The sequence below is a fragment of the Sturnus vulgaris genome, chromosome 5, assembly GCF_052056855.1.
Source record: "Sturnus vulgaris isolate bStuVul1 chromosome 5, bStuVul1.hap1, whole genome shotgun sequence".
NCBI lineage: Eukaryota > Metazoa > Chordata > Aves > Passeriformes > Sturnidae > Sturnus > Sturnus vulgaris.
In genome coordinates, this window is record NC_142247.1 from 47,186,077 (window position 1) to 47,200,639 (window position 14,563).

The 14,563-nt window shown below is 45.7% G+C and overlaps 1 protein-coding gene across 2 annotated transcripts in view; it reads right to left on the minus strand.

Annotated features, from left to right (window-relative positions):
- SRGAP1 (SLIT-ROBO Rho GTPase activating protein 1) overlaps positions 1–6,824 on the minus strand; it is a 145,369-nt gene extending 138,545 nt beyond the window's left edge. For both annotated transcript variants that reach the window (XM_014888581.2, XM_014888580.2), the window contains exon 1: positions 6,614–6,824. In XM_014888581.2, the coding sequence (XP_014744067.1) occupies positions 6,614–6,680 (67 nt within the window). In that variant the 5' untranslated portion in view covers positions 6,681–6,824. The remainder of the gene's footprint in view (positions 1–6,613) is intronic.
- Between the last annotated feature and the right edge of the window lie 7,739 nt (positions 6,825–14,563).

Below are 14,563 nucleotides of genomic sequence, written 5' to 3' on the forward strand. Positions count from 1 at the left end.
AACTCACTTGTGACACACTTCAATGTCTACTAGAAGATGACTTCCACAAGCTGCAGAGAACAGTAGATTCTGGAGGAAGTAGTGCCTCAGGATTATGGCTCCATTACAAAAGATCAAAGTGAATTGTTTGTCTTAGAGCACTCCCACAGGACCAAGCCACCACACAAACTGCCAGAACAACCTGCAGTTGTTTAAGTCTCGGAAACAAAGGAAAAAGCAGTGATAACCAACTCCTTTAGTTTTGGTGTCAGATAGAGCCTTGGTAATGTAAAAGATACACAGCAAGCAGTTTTCCTGTGCAGACAGCTCTGTCTCTTACCCAAGAGATGGATCCATGCTCTCAGCAATGGCCCTCTGTGCTTCATCCCAAGTATCTGCTACTGCACAGCCCACCAGGCTCATCTCTGGTATTTGTACACAAGCAGTGATGCCAGTCATTACACCTTCAACCACCGCCTCCAATTTTCAGCTGTTGCTCTTCTTCCACGTGCACATATGTATGTACCTACACATATAACCCCACAATCTCTTGAACCTCACTGTGTGTGGCACAGTGCTCAAGAGACAAAAAGTGGGGAAAGAAAAGATGGAAATAACTTTGGGAACAAGATGCCATTCATGACTTGCAGCTCCCAGACTGACCAGCACGGTGCAAGGTCAGCCAGCCTTGCCTCAGAGATGGCAAGCACTCGATCACATCAGCCCAGACAGATCACAGCAGAGAGCACGGGGCAGATCCCTGGAAAGGTCGGGTCCGGTCCATATATGGCAAGGTGGGAGAAGCCACTCACAGAGGAAATACTGTCATAAGACTAAACTCTGCAGGAAGCAGAGGTGGCAGCACCCCGAGTACAGGCAGCCCTGCTACACACTTAGCCTAATCACTCACACACAAACAAACCCCCACACTCCAAAGCCTATCTTGCCCTGTGAAAGCCGAGCAGTAAGAGTAGATTAGACTCTAATAGGGATTAATACAAGCTAAGGTAGCAGCGATTGCCACTAGGGAGACCAGAAAGATTAGACGTGGGATAGCATGACAGGTAGATGTAGGAAGGGTTGGGGAAAAAAAAAAAAAAGGTAAAGAGAAGAACAAATACCACAGAAACTTGCATTGACACCTGCCCTCCTCCATTTGTCCTCTCTCCCATGTCTATCCCTGTCCAAAGCAGAGATCAGACATGCTGCACTGTCAAGTCATGGTCAGTGATTTCTAGCAGGCTGTGTAATGGTCAGGAGGGGATTTCTTATCCAATCTCAACAGCACTGACCCACTTTTTTTCAGCACTACCATCCATCACCTCTGAGTGACAAGGAGACCAGTTTCCACAAAAGGCAAAACCTAACACAAGCTAAGTCTGAAGCAGAAAATGGAAAGAAATTCAGATCCCATTCTGTCTTACTGCAGCCACTTCAAAGCTACGTTTAGTTTTATTAGTAACTAGAACTCCATAGAAAAAGTGACCAATAAAAGATAATGGCAGGAAATTAAATGACCTTAGCATGATTTAGAGCATTGCTCTGCAACAGCAAAACTGCACAGAAAGTATTCTTGGAAAGGAAAATAAAAGCCCTAAAGAAGTGATCATAAAAAGTTTCCAAATTGCTTCAGAGTCAGAGGCAAGTTAAAACAGCATGTTAGAGACTAACTTCAAGGCATATGCATTAAATATGCATTATGATTGCCATACTGCCAGAAAGAAACACTGTTCAGACCATCAATTCACTACCTACCTTTGCATGTGTGCGATAGTAATCAAGACTTTATTCACCTTTAAATTCAAGTAAAATAATAAATGCAGCTTCACTGTGGTGCAGGAACACAGCAGCTACAGTGTGGTCAAACCATGAAAAAAAAAGTGTACTTTCCTGACTCTTGGTCATATTTTCAACAAGGCATGAAGGTGGGGTTTTTTTCTTTAATGATATAGAAAGACTAAGAAGCCAAAACCGCTGAAGTTCTTCAGTCATGACCTTTGGGAAGCAGGCATTCTGTAGGGCTCCCTCATGCCCTAAATGCTTTGGTACACAGCACAGTAATGAATCAAGTTCCTTAGTTTTCATTCCAAGAAAGCTGTGGAAGAGTAAGAGTACTGAATATGTTAGTTAACACAAAAAAGCGCCCCAAAACAACAGAACAAGATAAAACCCAAAACCAACCAAACCCAAAACCAAGCAAAAAACATGACTGAACTGTCTGAATCTGCAGATACTGCTTTCAGCTACACAGTCAACTACAAACTCATTAACATTTACCCGGACAATTGAGTTTGTACTCTGAAAGGAAGGACCAGAGAGCTGGGAGAAAATGATGGGGGAAAAGAAAAGGAACTTCATTACACAACGTAACTCCAACTGGAAAACAGCATGGAGAACAATATCCTTTCTGTATCAGACAAAGTCCTGTATGTAGTCAAGTTCTTTGACTAGAAAAATTTCTGCTAAACCACACTTGATAAACTTGAACTTTGAAAACTGGCATCTATTTATCAGATGTTTTTTTAAATAAACCTCAAGAATTCTGGCATCATCCAAGGTACCAAACGTTTCATTACAACTAGCTATTCAAACTAGCTATCAGTTTACTAAAACAACAGCCCAATTTGTACTTCAGAACTCAGCCTTTTCTCAGAGAGAAAATGTTTTAATGTGAAGTTGAAATTCAGTTTCACAATTCAGAATTTTCATTTTCCACAAAAATTAGTTAGGCAATGTAATACAGACTGCTACCTAGTTCTTTCTGATGAAAAATAGGAGTGCTTTGTTCTGAAGAAGGCCATGCAAATATTAATCTTGGGGAAGTGTCTTCCTCCACAAACTGCTTTGGGACTTGCATTTCCACTAGGTCATTTTCAAATGAAAAATGAAGGTGGAAAAAGGAGGGATCTAAGCAGCTCTTCCCTCAGCCCATTTCAGCTGGAGAGGCAGCTGTGTAAGAAGGCTGAGACTTAAACTCCAATGATTCTCAACAGTTCACACCATAACAGAGAATCTCTCTGAAGAGACAGGCCCGATAATTAGTCAATACAATGCCTACCTAGTCAAGCACATTTCTCCTGTGCATGGAAGGCCAGTCACAAGTCCTAAGAAGGCACACATGCCAGTTAACCATGAATGATCGAAAAGCTCCAGAGCAGTATATCCCTAATCTTCTTGCTACTGAGAGATTTATTTTTCAGAAGGATAAATTTCCAAAGGGAGCCAGGGACTCAAGATCTCACCAGCATACCCTTTACCATACTCAAGACACAACCATAGACATCAGAGGATGCTCTAGTATTTCTTCACTACTGTGAATTGTTCAGTAACTTTATCAATAGACACTACTTGACATTATCAGCAGTACCAAGGAGCAGCTGGTCCTCAAAACACAAAAAGACAGACTACTATAGACAACTGAGCCTCAAGGCATGCTGTTTATAAATCTAATAGGGTCATACAGCAGAAAGTTGGCTCATAAGTATACCACCAGTCTGTTGCTCATCTAAAAAGTGTTCCTTCCACTTTCTAGCTCTAGTTGTATCCTCCACCCCAGCTGCAAGGTTGGTAAAATTACCTCTAAAGACTTCAAAGTGCAAATACAATTACGACATTCTTCACAAAAACACAGATACAACTGACACTGTGGATGATCAGGAATATTCTATTAGCTATGTTATTTTCCAGGCATCTTTATGTCTACAAAATAAGGTACCCACACCATCATGATATTCTTACAACCCCCAAAACAACAGGTATAGGTACCCAGCTAGACAGATCTAACTTCAGTATTAAAATATCCTTAACAAATATTATTCTGCTTTCTATACAACGTGCAGGGAAGTAAACACACATTGATTCAATTGAGGTAGTTCTTGACAGAAGATAGACTGAAGAACAAGGAAGTTGCAAAAAAAGGTGCAATAAAATGCTCTGCCCAACAAGAGAAAAGGACCTTGTTTACTTCAGCTTGACAAACAGGTAACATTTATGGACTTCCTGCTGTTCCTGTATGATCTCTACTAAAGTAATAGCCAATCTAGTGATACTGCTAAAAATCCAAGGAGAAGATGTTAGTTTACACCACTCAGGAACCCGACACGACAATTAACATCTGTTACTGCTTCCTATTTGAGGAGCTAAGAGCAGAAAAGCTATGTGAAGAATGGCACTATCAAATCCTCATTTCCAAATATGGCACCATATACATACCCTACAGGGCATGTACAGTTCAAGCACCTCTTCCTTCAGTATTAGTATTCAGACATCTTAGGGCAGGATTTACAAATGCACACGTCAGTGGCACGGCTTCTGATGAAGCACTAGTGCTGATGCTCAGCAAGCCAGGCTCAATGCAATGTCACAACAAGGTATGGACGAGACGTGCTGTTGCACTCCTGTGCACATGCCTGTCCAGAGGACCTCAAATGGCCAGTCGGCTGCCCAGTTGTCCACATCCTTCAGCAACTAAACACACAAGCAGTGAGAAATCACCTAGCCATTGCAAACACCAGAAATCACAGGCAGCAAAAGCTATTTGGTCACACCCTTTCTCCTAACCTAAGAAATTCCAAGCAGTACATAGGGATCTGACTTCAGTCCTAAACTTACATTCCCTTAAAGCTACCTTGCTGGCCAATGAGGGCTGGTACTTTAGGCCTTGAACCCTCAATATCAAAAATATTTTCAAGGTATGACACGGTGGTATCACTGCTTTTTTTATAGTATCACTGAGCTGGTGTCAAATAGAATTATATCTTAGCACAGACAGTTCTTGTCATCTGAAATACAATTGTAGTGATGCTGGTTAAAGAAAAAGCATCTCTGACTACGATTACCAGCCTAGCATACCTTTTCAAACAGCTGCTAATCAACAATTCCGGCAAGACAGTTGGGTGGGACCAGACTGCACACACCCCAGACCACCACAAAGAAGCAAAGCAAGTTAAAATTCCTACTTAGCTGTACCTACAAATGCCACCTCTCTCTGCAATTGTGATGGGGGACCATGATACCAAAGGAGAGCCAGGTTATCAACAGTACTTTAGGCCTTAATCTTTGGTGTCTTTTGAAATGATACAATAAATGTAGCTGAAGGGTATAGCATTTTTTCTTCATTATTCAAAAGAAAAGACTGGCATATATAGCAACTAGCAGCAGAAAATAAAGGCTGAGCCTTTAGGAGAAAGCAAAGAACAGTCTGCACACTGCGCAATGAGCCTAAGATCTCAAACATTTTTTATGCTCAGCGACCAAGACAAATCTGCACCATGTCCACAGAGAGGCAAAAGTGCCAACCCTTCAGGGACTCAATGGCAGTGAATACATCAGCCATGTGAGAACTGTCCTGGCCCTGCCCATGTCAGGCAGACACTTGAAGCGTGGCCTACCTGCCAGCTCAGACCCCTCACTGCCCACCTGTCTGGAAGGTAGCATAGATCCTTTCCTGGACACAAGAAGACTTTGAACAGTGACAAGCATTTTTCATAAATAGTTAAGCTTAGGAATAAAAAACCTCAAAAACTACCTCTTTACTTCTACGAAGAAAAACCCCAACAAAACTACAAGCATTACCTTGAAAAATTGATGTCATAGGATCAATGAGACGAAAAATATATTGTGCAAGGACACAAAGTCAATAAATCTTTCAACAGCTGAGGAGTGGTCCCTCCCACCCTGTTCCAGAAGCAGGTCCCCAGCCCTTGCCTCCATGGAGCAGGAAGGCTGCTCCTGAAGCCCATGGACCTGCATGATGACACGCTCCGTATCTGCACATCGCAGACTATGGACAGCATCAAGGAGAGAACACCAACACCCTACCTATGCAAAGAGCACACCAGCATAATTTTAAAAATCAGAGTTCAGGTGTTGCACAGCTTTTTGAATGCTGTGTTTCAGGTTCGCATCCATCCCTGGATTTGTTATAATTTTTATATTATGCAGTATTTTCCCCAAGAGCACTCAGAAGGATGCACACCAAGAGACCCACGCCCCACTGCCATGTCGCTACTTTCCCAATCTCTGTTCCACCTAAGACACTGGCAGAGGGGAAACACTAGGCGAGGAAACCCGAGAGTCTGGAAGCGCCGGTGGCTCAAGCCAGAATCTGCCAGCGCTGTCCTTGGCACAATAGTTGAATGTGATACAGCCGGGCGGTGCGAGGCTGAAATACTTCCTGGGATGGCTGAATGGGCTCATTCAGCAGTCAAGGGTAATTCTTTATTAGCCATCTTCTACAGCCCAGCACAGAAACTACAGCCCTGAGGGAAGGGTGGGAGACAGCAGCCATGTGTCTCAAAAAAAGGGTATGGCTTAGCATTGTCTCTCGCCTCAGCAATTGAAAAGCTTTTTTCTTTTTCACTCCCTTTCCCCTTCACTCCCCCCCGCCCCCGGTGGAGGAAGGGAAGGTGCTCGACCGGGGCCGGGCTGCGGAAGAGCCGCTGCAACTGCCGTCCGGCTCCGGCTGCGGCCCCTCGGACCCACCGGCGCCGCTCGGAGCGCTGGGGGGGGAAAAGCCTCCGCCGCCCTCTCGCCGCTCCCTCCAGCCCCGAAGTTCGGGCAACTGGGACCGGCCGCCCCGCCGGCAGGACACCCGGCCCCCGCGGCGGCTTTCCCGCTGCCTCCCCGCGCTTACCTTTCACTTGACTTTCATACTCCGCTATTATCTCTTTGTCCTTTTTGAATCTGCTCGGGGTTGACATTATCCACCCGCTTCTTCCACTTCTCCGCCTTGTTCTAAATTATTATCACTAATTATTTTTGCTTTTCTGGAGGAGCTCCCAAGTTGTGTCAGGCGACCGCAAGCCCGAGAGAGCGCGGCGGCCGGGTAGGCGGCGGGCGCTGGCCCCGCGTCAGCGCCGCCGGCACCGGAGGCGGGGAGCGGCGATCAGACTAACCCCGGCGCAGGCACCATCACCTCCCGGCACCGCCGCCGGCAGCAACGCGGTCCACGGCCCGGGGATGCCGCAGGGCGGGGTAGCGGAGCAGCGGCCGCGGGGCACTCGCTTCCACTAGGCGAGGGCGGGGGCCCGGCGGCTGCGCCCCACCATTGTTATCTCTCGTCACGCACCCCGGAGAGGGGAAGGGAAGCAGGGAGAGAGAGGTGGGCGGGAGGCAGGCGGCCGCGCTCGGTCCGTACGCCAGAGACACTGGTTACTGCTGCCGCCGCGCTCGCCTGGGTGGGAACTCGGAGCAGGCGCCCCGCCGTGACTAACACCAGGCGGCAGCGCCGCGGCGCATGTCCCAACCTCGCGGAGCGAGCAGTCGCTGGCTCGGGGCGGCTCCCCTGCCGCGCCCTGGAGAGGTGTCTCCGGGAATAAACTTCTCCCCGCCCTCCCGCAGCTGTCTCCTCCCTTCCTGCCTGCACGCCCGCCTCCGGTCTTCGTTCGCCTTGTCCGCCCTGCCGGCAGCCGTTCACCGCCCCGAGCTGGACCCGTGGGTGTAGCGCCCGCTTGCCGGCCGCCCCACAGCCGGGGGCACCTCAGGCTTGGGGGGCTCGGGCTGGGGCCGGGGTGGGAGGAGGGAGATCCCCGCCCCGCCGCCTCCATCGAGCACATGGTGGCCGGATGTTCTCGGGGAACAGGGGTGTGAGGTCGCGGTATGGTTACAGAGGCCCTTGATCCGGCGGGGAAAGTTAAAGTCCCGTGCTGCCGTCAGCGCCAAGCTGCCCGGGGAGGGCGAAGCCGGATGGGACAAGTGGCCTTTGGGGACCCCATGTGCCTCCCCAGTGTCTCCGGAGGCAGGGCACGGCTGCATCGGTGTGCAGCCCGCTGTGGGCCCGGACCCAGGGGGCCAGAGCGCGGCAGCACCCAAGGGGAGAGTTGCACCCTCAGCACAGCAGGTCTTGCTTCCACCGCCCTTGTCCGCCCGGTGTTCCCCTGCGGATGTAGCTTGTTCTCGAGGGCATGAGTGCCGGCATGCCTGTGTGGGACAATCCCCACATCGTCTGCGGGAAACAAGGAAAGGTGGGCGGGAGGCCACTCAAAATGCTGCTCTCTTGGGCTGCTGTGCATGGCACACATCGAGGCTGGCCCTGATGTCTGACAGTCACGTTCAATGTCAGCCTTAGAAGCATGGATTCCAGCCCAGCAAGCAGTGGTGCACAGCCCTTTCCGCAAAGCTGGGGCTGGGAAAATGGGAAGAAGATCATCCAGAAGTGCAGGAATATCTGAAATTTGAAGCATGGGGCAAGTTGTCAAAAGGGCGTAAGTGACCCTGGCATGCCCTTGGTCTGCGGTGCCTCCAGCTGCAGTGGGGATGGCCTCCTCTGCCTGAAGAGCTGGAACCTGGTTCAGCCCTTGGAGACTGTGGAGGATGAGAGCTGGCCACCAGCTTTGCAGGCGGAGTGAGACCATGCCTGCCAGGACTCAAGCACAGTGGTTCACAGTGCTGATAGCCACGCTTCTCCAAGGTTCCCGGCTGTAAGGCTGGAAATGCAGAAGGGCTCAGGTGTGGCTCAGGTTGTACAACCCACTTTTCTGCCAGCTGCTCTGAAGCTTTACTTTTGTCAGAGAAGAGCTTTCTGAAAAAAAAAATTGAAAAAGCAGAATGATTAACACTGCTGCCTTGTGATGAACAAGGTATGTGTCTGTCATTCATGGGTCAAAGCCAAAAGTCAAACCAAGACACAGCTTCAGACTTTGAGCTGCAGGGAGGTCAGCTCTGAGGAGGTTAAAAACAGGCAGGAGACATTCTGGAGACAGAAGGCTCCATTGATGTCAGGTATGTCCAGGAGTGATTAAGCATAGATGCACACTATTTACAGTGAATTTCCAAAGATAGTGGCTGTATAATTTGTGTAGTGGAAATTCCCAGAGATCTTGTCCTGGACAGCTAGCTCTGATGCTGCCAAAACCTGACTCTTTGGGACAAACAAGTGAATTGTGGGATCATCTGCAATTGGGAAGGTTCAAGGTTCAGCTACTCAGTGGCTGAATTTGAGCTTGAGTGCTTTCAGGACCTGGTGCTCAGAGAGCGGTGGCACAATTAACTGTACTCATGCCGAGATTCTTGCTTGTGTTTATATTTAATTCTTATAATCATGTTGCATTGGTGTTACAGTTGCTCATGTTCATACTGCATTTCAGCAGTAAGTGTCCTTTGCAGTTCATCTTTCATCAGGTACTATGCTCTTCCTGCTAGGGGATCAGGGTAACAGGATTCCTGTTCCCTTTTCCGTCTTCATGTTTTGTTCTCTGTAATTTTATTACATTGCTTCCTCTTGCCCTCCCAGTGCAATCTTTTTCCACTCTGACCCCAATCCAGATCACCTAACACTGTCTTAGTACAGAAGGTTATTGTCTGAAACCAATTTAAAAATTTAAGTTGGATAGTCAAATTACATCCCTTGAATAAGAAGCCCAGCCTCAAAAGAGCAGTCATCTCTGTAATCCCAGCCATTTTGATTTTCATCTCAACCTTTGATGCCAACATCTTGCCTCCTAGGTGTTCATCCTGGAGTCCATCTGTTTGGCTGGGGACTGCCTGATTTACAAGACAGTGGGACATGTTCCCTGGGAACATGAGGCACTAGCTGGAGATTAGTTTTAAGTCTTGTCTGACCTTTCAGAGCACTGTGTTTTTTGCAAACAGGACAGGAAACAGTGCTCAAGTCCCCTTCTGCTCTCTGTGAGGTCATGCAGGCTGGCACTTCCAGCCAGGCCAGTCTTTTCTCCCCTACCTAGGACTTGGGCATACAAACCATGTCCAAATGTGTTTGAAGGTGTAGAAATGTTCTGTGCATCCTTTCCTGAGTCCTGAAGGATGCAGCCCTCTCTTACCACTGAGCCTGTGCTGGAAAGACTGTGAGGAGAAGGGTGCAGAGATAGGCTGAATGCCCATGCCTACGCCATCCATTCCCTCTGCACTAGATCCTGCATCCAGAGGATCAGCCTGGCTCCACAGAGCCAAAACAGAAGCTGCAGACAGATTAAGTTACTGCTTGAGAAGATGAAGAAACCACCTTTGGGCTCTGGAGACTGACCTCCCTGTATTCTGCCACTCAGCTCAGGGCCATGTGTCCATGGCAAGATCACTGAGGAAGGATGGGCCAGGGACCCAGCAGGCTCGTGTGTGTCAGGCTCAGAGCTGCACTCCCAAGATTCTGGATCCCTGAGTTAGGGTTGGACTCCAGAACAACCAGGATTGAGCTGGCTGAGAAATCTGAAACTGGCCCCTGTCCCTGTTCTGCCCCTGCCTCCCTCGCCTTTCCTCCGCCCCGCTCTTTAGGGATTGGCAAAGGATTGTGTGTTATTACATGGGTGTAATCTTCTTTTAAGATGTTCATGGCAGCTCAAGTCTCTGGACTCAATTCTGCACTGATTTACACAGCCCGCAATCTCATTGTGAGGATGGTGATTGCACAGGAACAGATCCTGCCTGGGCTCTGCAAATTTACAAGACCCAGAAGAGAATGCCTGTCATTTGAGACCTGTTCCCAAAGATCACCACAGAGTTCCCATGAATTTTGAGAGCAGCAAGTGCTGGAGCTGTGGAAGTCTTGTTATATAAATCTCTGTGCACTCATGAATGATGCTTGAGAAGTCATGTTTATCCAGTGTTCTGTGAACTCTAATTTACCTCTTGTAGAGCATATCCAGGTCTTGGCAGGGAGGATGCTATAGACATTTAAAAAGTATTTGGATAAAGCTGATAGAGAGCATGTATGTTGTTGCAAGAGACCAAGTTGTATCAATAATGCAATGTAGTATAGTACTGTTGTACAGTACCAGAACTGGTACAGTTCTGGTGCAGGGTTTGTGGACTGTACCTCAGTGTATAGAGTTAGATAATCTACTCCACTGGGAATTTGAAATCCTGAATTATGTATGATAGAACAGAGATGTGTTTATACAGAGAGCAGTTCCTGCAATACTTCATACACTTAATGCAAAACGGGAACAACACAGGCATGCTTGTTTCTGCTTGCTTCAGAACTTCATTATTGCATTTCATTTACACAGCTTGATGAGCTGTGCAGTATTTGCTTTCTTCTGCTGCTAATAAAAATAGTCCATATAACGTTGCTGGAGTATCATTGAGCTATTCTCTGTGAGTACATAATGAAACACATTGACCCCCTTAAACAATAAAACCCTACACTAATTTTCTTTAGTCTGAAAAGAAGACAATTCATCTTGCTTTATAATTGCAGTCAATCAGTCATTTTACAATTGGACAGTAAGTCTCTAAGTGAAAGATCAAGCTTTAATTGAAACAATGAAACAGTAAGAGGCACCATTCAAAGAGCTTGTTCAAATGTTTGTCACTGATAAGATGCGTATTTCTAAAGAATCAAATCCATTTGCTTTGGAATGAGATTATTTTAGCAAATACAGTTGCTTATCTAAGATGCAAAACCAGTGAGGCTTTTTTTCTCTCCCCTGCCCCCAACCACTGCAGCGCTTAATGCTGCTCCATGTGCTTATAAACTCCTGAAACATGGAGATGAAATCTGGGCTTATGGGGTTTGTTACAGGCTGCAGAAGAGCCAGGACTTCACCCTGGCTGACCTGAAAGTCGCTCCAAAGCATTCAGCTGGACCTTCACAACAATGAGACTGCGAGCTGCCCAAACTTTAGTAGCTCAGGAGAGATGTTTCCCTTACCTTTCCCTTCCCTTCTCTATCAGAAGGCTAAGCTGTCACTCGCCTTTCGTTCCCAAGAATAGTACTCTGCCCATTGGCATGGATATATTGATTGTAAGGACAAGTGTACACAATTTCTTCCAGAAGCTGGAAGAAAATGAATTCTTTTTCTGCAGTAAGAGCATCTACAGGTGGAGTATGTAGAATTGGTAACATGTTGTAAGTTCATGCTCTACTAGATCCATGACCATTTTCAAGCCCTAGGCTTTACTATGTACCCCCTCAGGTCACCTTTTTTTTGTCCATTATGCTGAGTTTCTTTAGAATACAATGATCAGAATGTCCATTTTGTGAGCTTCACACACCCTAATTTAGGCAACTGAAGTCATATGCCCAATTCAAATGCGGGCTTCTCAGTACAAAAGAGACACAGAGCTCCAGGAGCAAGTCCAGTGGAGGACTACAAAGATGATTAAGGCATCTCTCTTACAAGGAAAGGTTGATAAGGGTTGGGCCTTTTCATCCTCAAGAAGAGATGACTGAGGGGGAACCTCATCAGTGTCTGTAAATATATGAAGGGAGGTTATCGAGAGAATGGAGCTGGGCTCTGCTTAGTGGTGATGAGCAATAGGACAAGAGGCAACAGGCAGAAACTGATGTTCTGGAAGTTGTACTTAAACATGAGGAAGAGCTGCTTTTACTGTGAAAGTGACTGCATCCTGCAACAGATTGCCCAGAGAGGTTGTAGAGTCTCCTCTGGAGATATTCAAAAGCTGTCTGGACACAATCCTCAGTAACATGTTCTAGGGACCCTGTCTGAACAGGGAGGTGGGACTAGATGCCCTCCAGCGGTCTCTTCCAACTGTATCTATTCTGTGATTCTGTTATTCAACCAAGTCATTTAACCTCCTTCAAAGGTCAATCAAGAGAGGTGGGCATCTGAAATTCACTTATTTTAGACAATTAAGTATAGATTTTGTTCCCATTTTCTTAGTATCATAAGCAGAGGTCATATAAGACACTAATGATACCCTTTTCAAAACCTGAGACCTGAAAGTGATATGCTGAATCTTAACAACAATTAGGAATATTTATCATCCTCTGCTGCTGAATAAAATGCTCAGCTAAGGGTATGCAGACTGCATTTTCTCTCTTACTAATTGCAGTCACATTGGAAAGTAATCCTGTTGGCCAATAGGAGGATTCAAGAAACAACCACTGGGCAACCTTTTCTATATATATGTGTGCGTGCATATGTGTGTACATATAGCAAATTTGCCATGTTCAAATGCGTGCTCTCTCAGCATGAGATACATCTGAATCCAGTGGAGATTTGTTCACATTGCAGAAAAAAAAATCTTCCAAGTGAAATCACTGACTTGAAATGTTAAGAGATCATGTAGTTCAATAAGGTAAGATCTCAGTCCTCCAGGACTGAGAGAGTCTGGGACCTGAAAAGGCATTGTGTTTCTTCTAAATCAAAAAGGAAAGCACCAAACCCAGACCTCCCCACATTAGTTTCATTGCTGTTTTGTTTGAGTAAATTAATGAGCCTTAAAGAAGTGATTGACATGTTAATATTTAGTCATTTGGTTTTACAATTCTGAAGCATATTTTAATGTTTTCTTGTTAACTTGTTCATTTTGAGCAGTGCTAATAGGACTAGTGACGTAACTAACATATAGAAAGTGATGAGGCTACTTTATGCCTTCTACTGTTGTTAAGAATATTATCCTTTTTTATATGGTATTGCTATTCACTTCCCAATTAGTAATTAAAAGGAGGAATAAATTTTAAGTAATAACTTTCTCACTTAATGAGAAGACACTGAGGCAGTCTTGCTATTTGGAAGGAGTGGAAATATAGAAGTAATTACATCCCCACTGCAGGGTTTGTGTTCTCTGTGGGACTACTTTTGTTCTGTTGGTAGCCTTTGAGACTCTAGTATTCTGCTTCTGAACATAATGAGCTGAATGCCTAATTTGTAAGCTTTATATACCTTAAACCTGCCAGCTTACATGCACTAGCATTATTCTATATCTTTATCTTACTTCTTATATGTAAGAGTATATTGTCCAGAGAAGCAAGAAGGTTGTTTTTGGTTTGACTTTTCTTTCTAAGCCTTGTAAGGGAACACCAGCATATTTTGAAAGAACTCTTCCAAGTGAGCCTAAGGGGCTGTGTTAGTGGTATTTAAAGTCTTCGATGAGCAGATAATTGCAACTCTGATAAACAGCTTTTGGGTTTAAATTTTCTACTTGTATTGTTTGTGTTTGTTCTATCCATTCTCATCTAAAAAGGAAATACTTCTGCTACTTTATTACTCCTGACCTTCTCATACTAATGGTTTTGAGTGGAGAGCATTAGAAGCTGAGTTATGTTTAAAAGGAGAAGGAACTGCTTGAAGCAGCATCAGATAATTAAGAACATCACATTTTAAAAAATCAGTCCTATGTACTTCATCATGCTGCTGTTATCTGAATTTAACTGGAATGCTTCTATGAATAAGGCTGCTGGATTGTACCCTCAGGACTTAGATAGGGGAACACAACTGCCAGTCTTGCTATCCTTATATGGCCTTCATGGGCCATCCAGATTTCCCATCCAGGAATCTCAGCTTTCTGGGCTGCTTCAGTCTGTGCCAGTAGCATAAAGGCTGTGAATTGCCTTCGTTTATCCCAAAAGGGCATTAATTTTCAAGCCCAGCAAAGACACTTCAAATGTCAGCCTTGTTCATTTTCTCAGAAGCATCCAGCTAGTCTGCTTATTCATTAATGTGGCTAGATGGGTGGAAACTGCAGTCTATCTGGCTAAAAAAGTGCCTGGCTATTAATGGTCTGTGCAGTGTGTTCTCGTTTCTCTGATTAAGGCCCTTGGTCTACCCTCTGGCTGAGTCCTTGCTTGAGAGAAAGGCATATGTGGAGAGAGGCAAGAGTGGAAAAATAAAGGCTATCTCTGTAGCATCTTCTCGTTTGATTGTTGATAGCATGATGCTGCTTT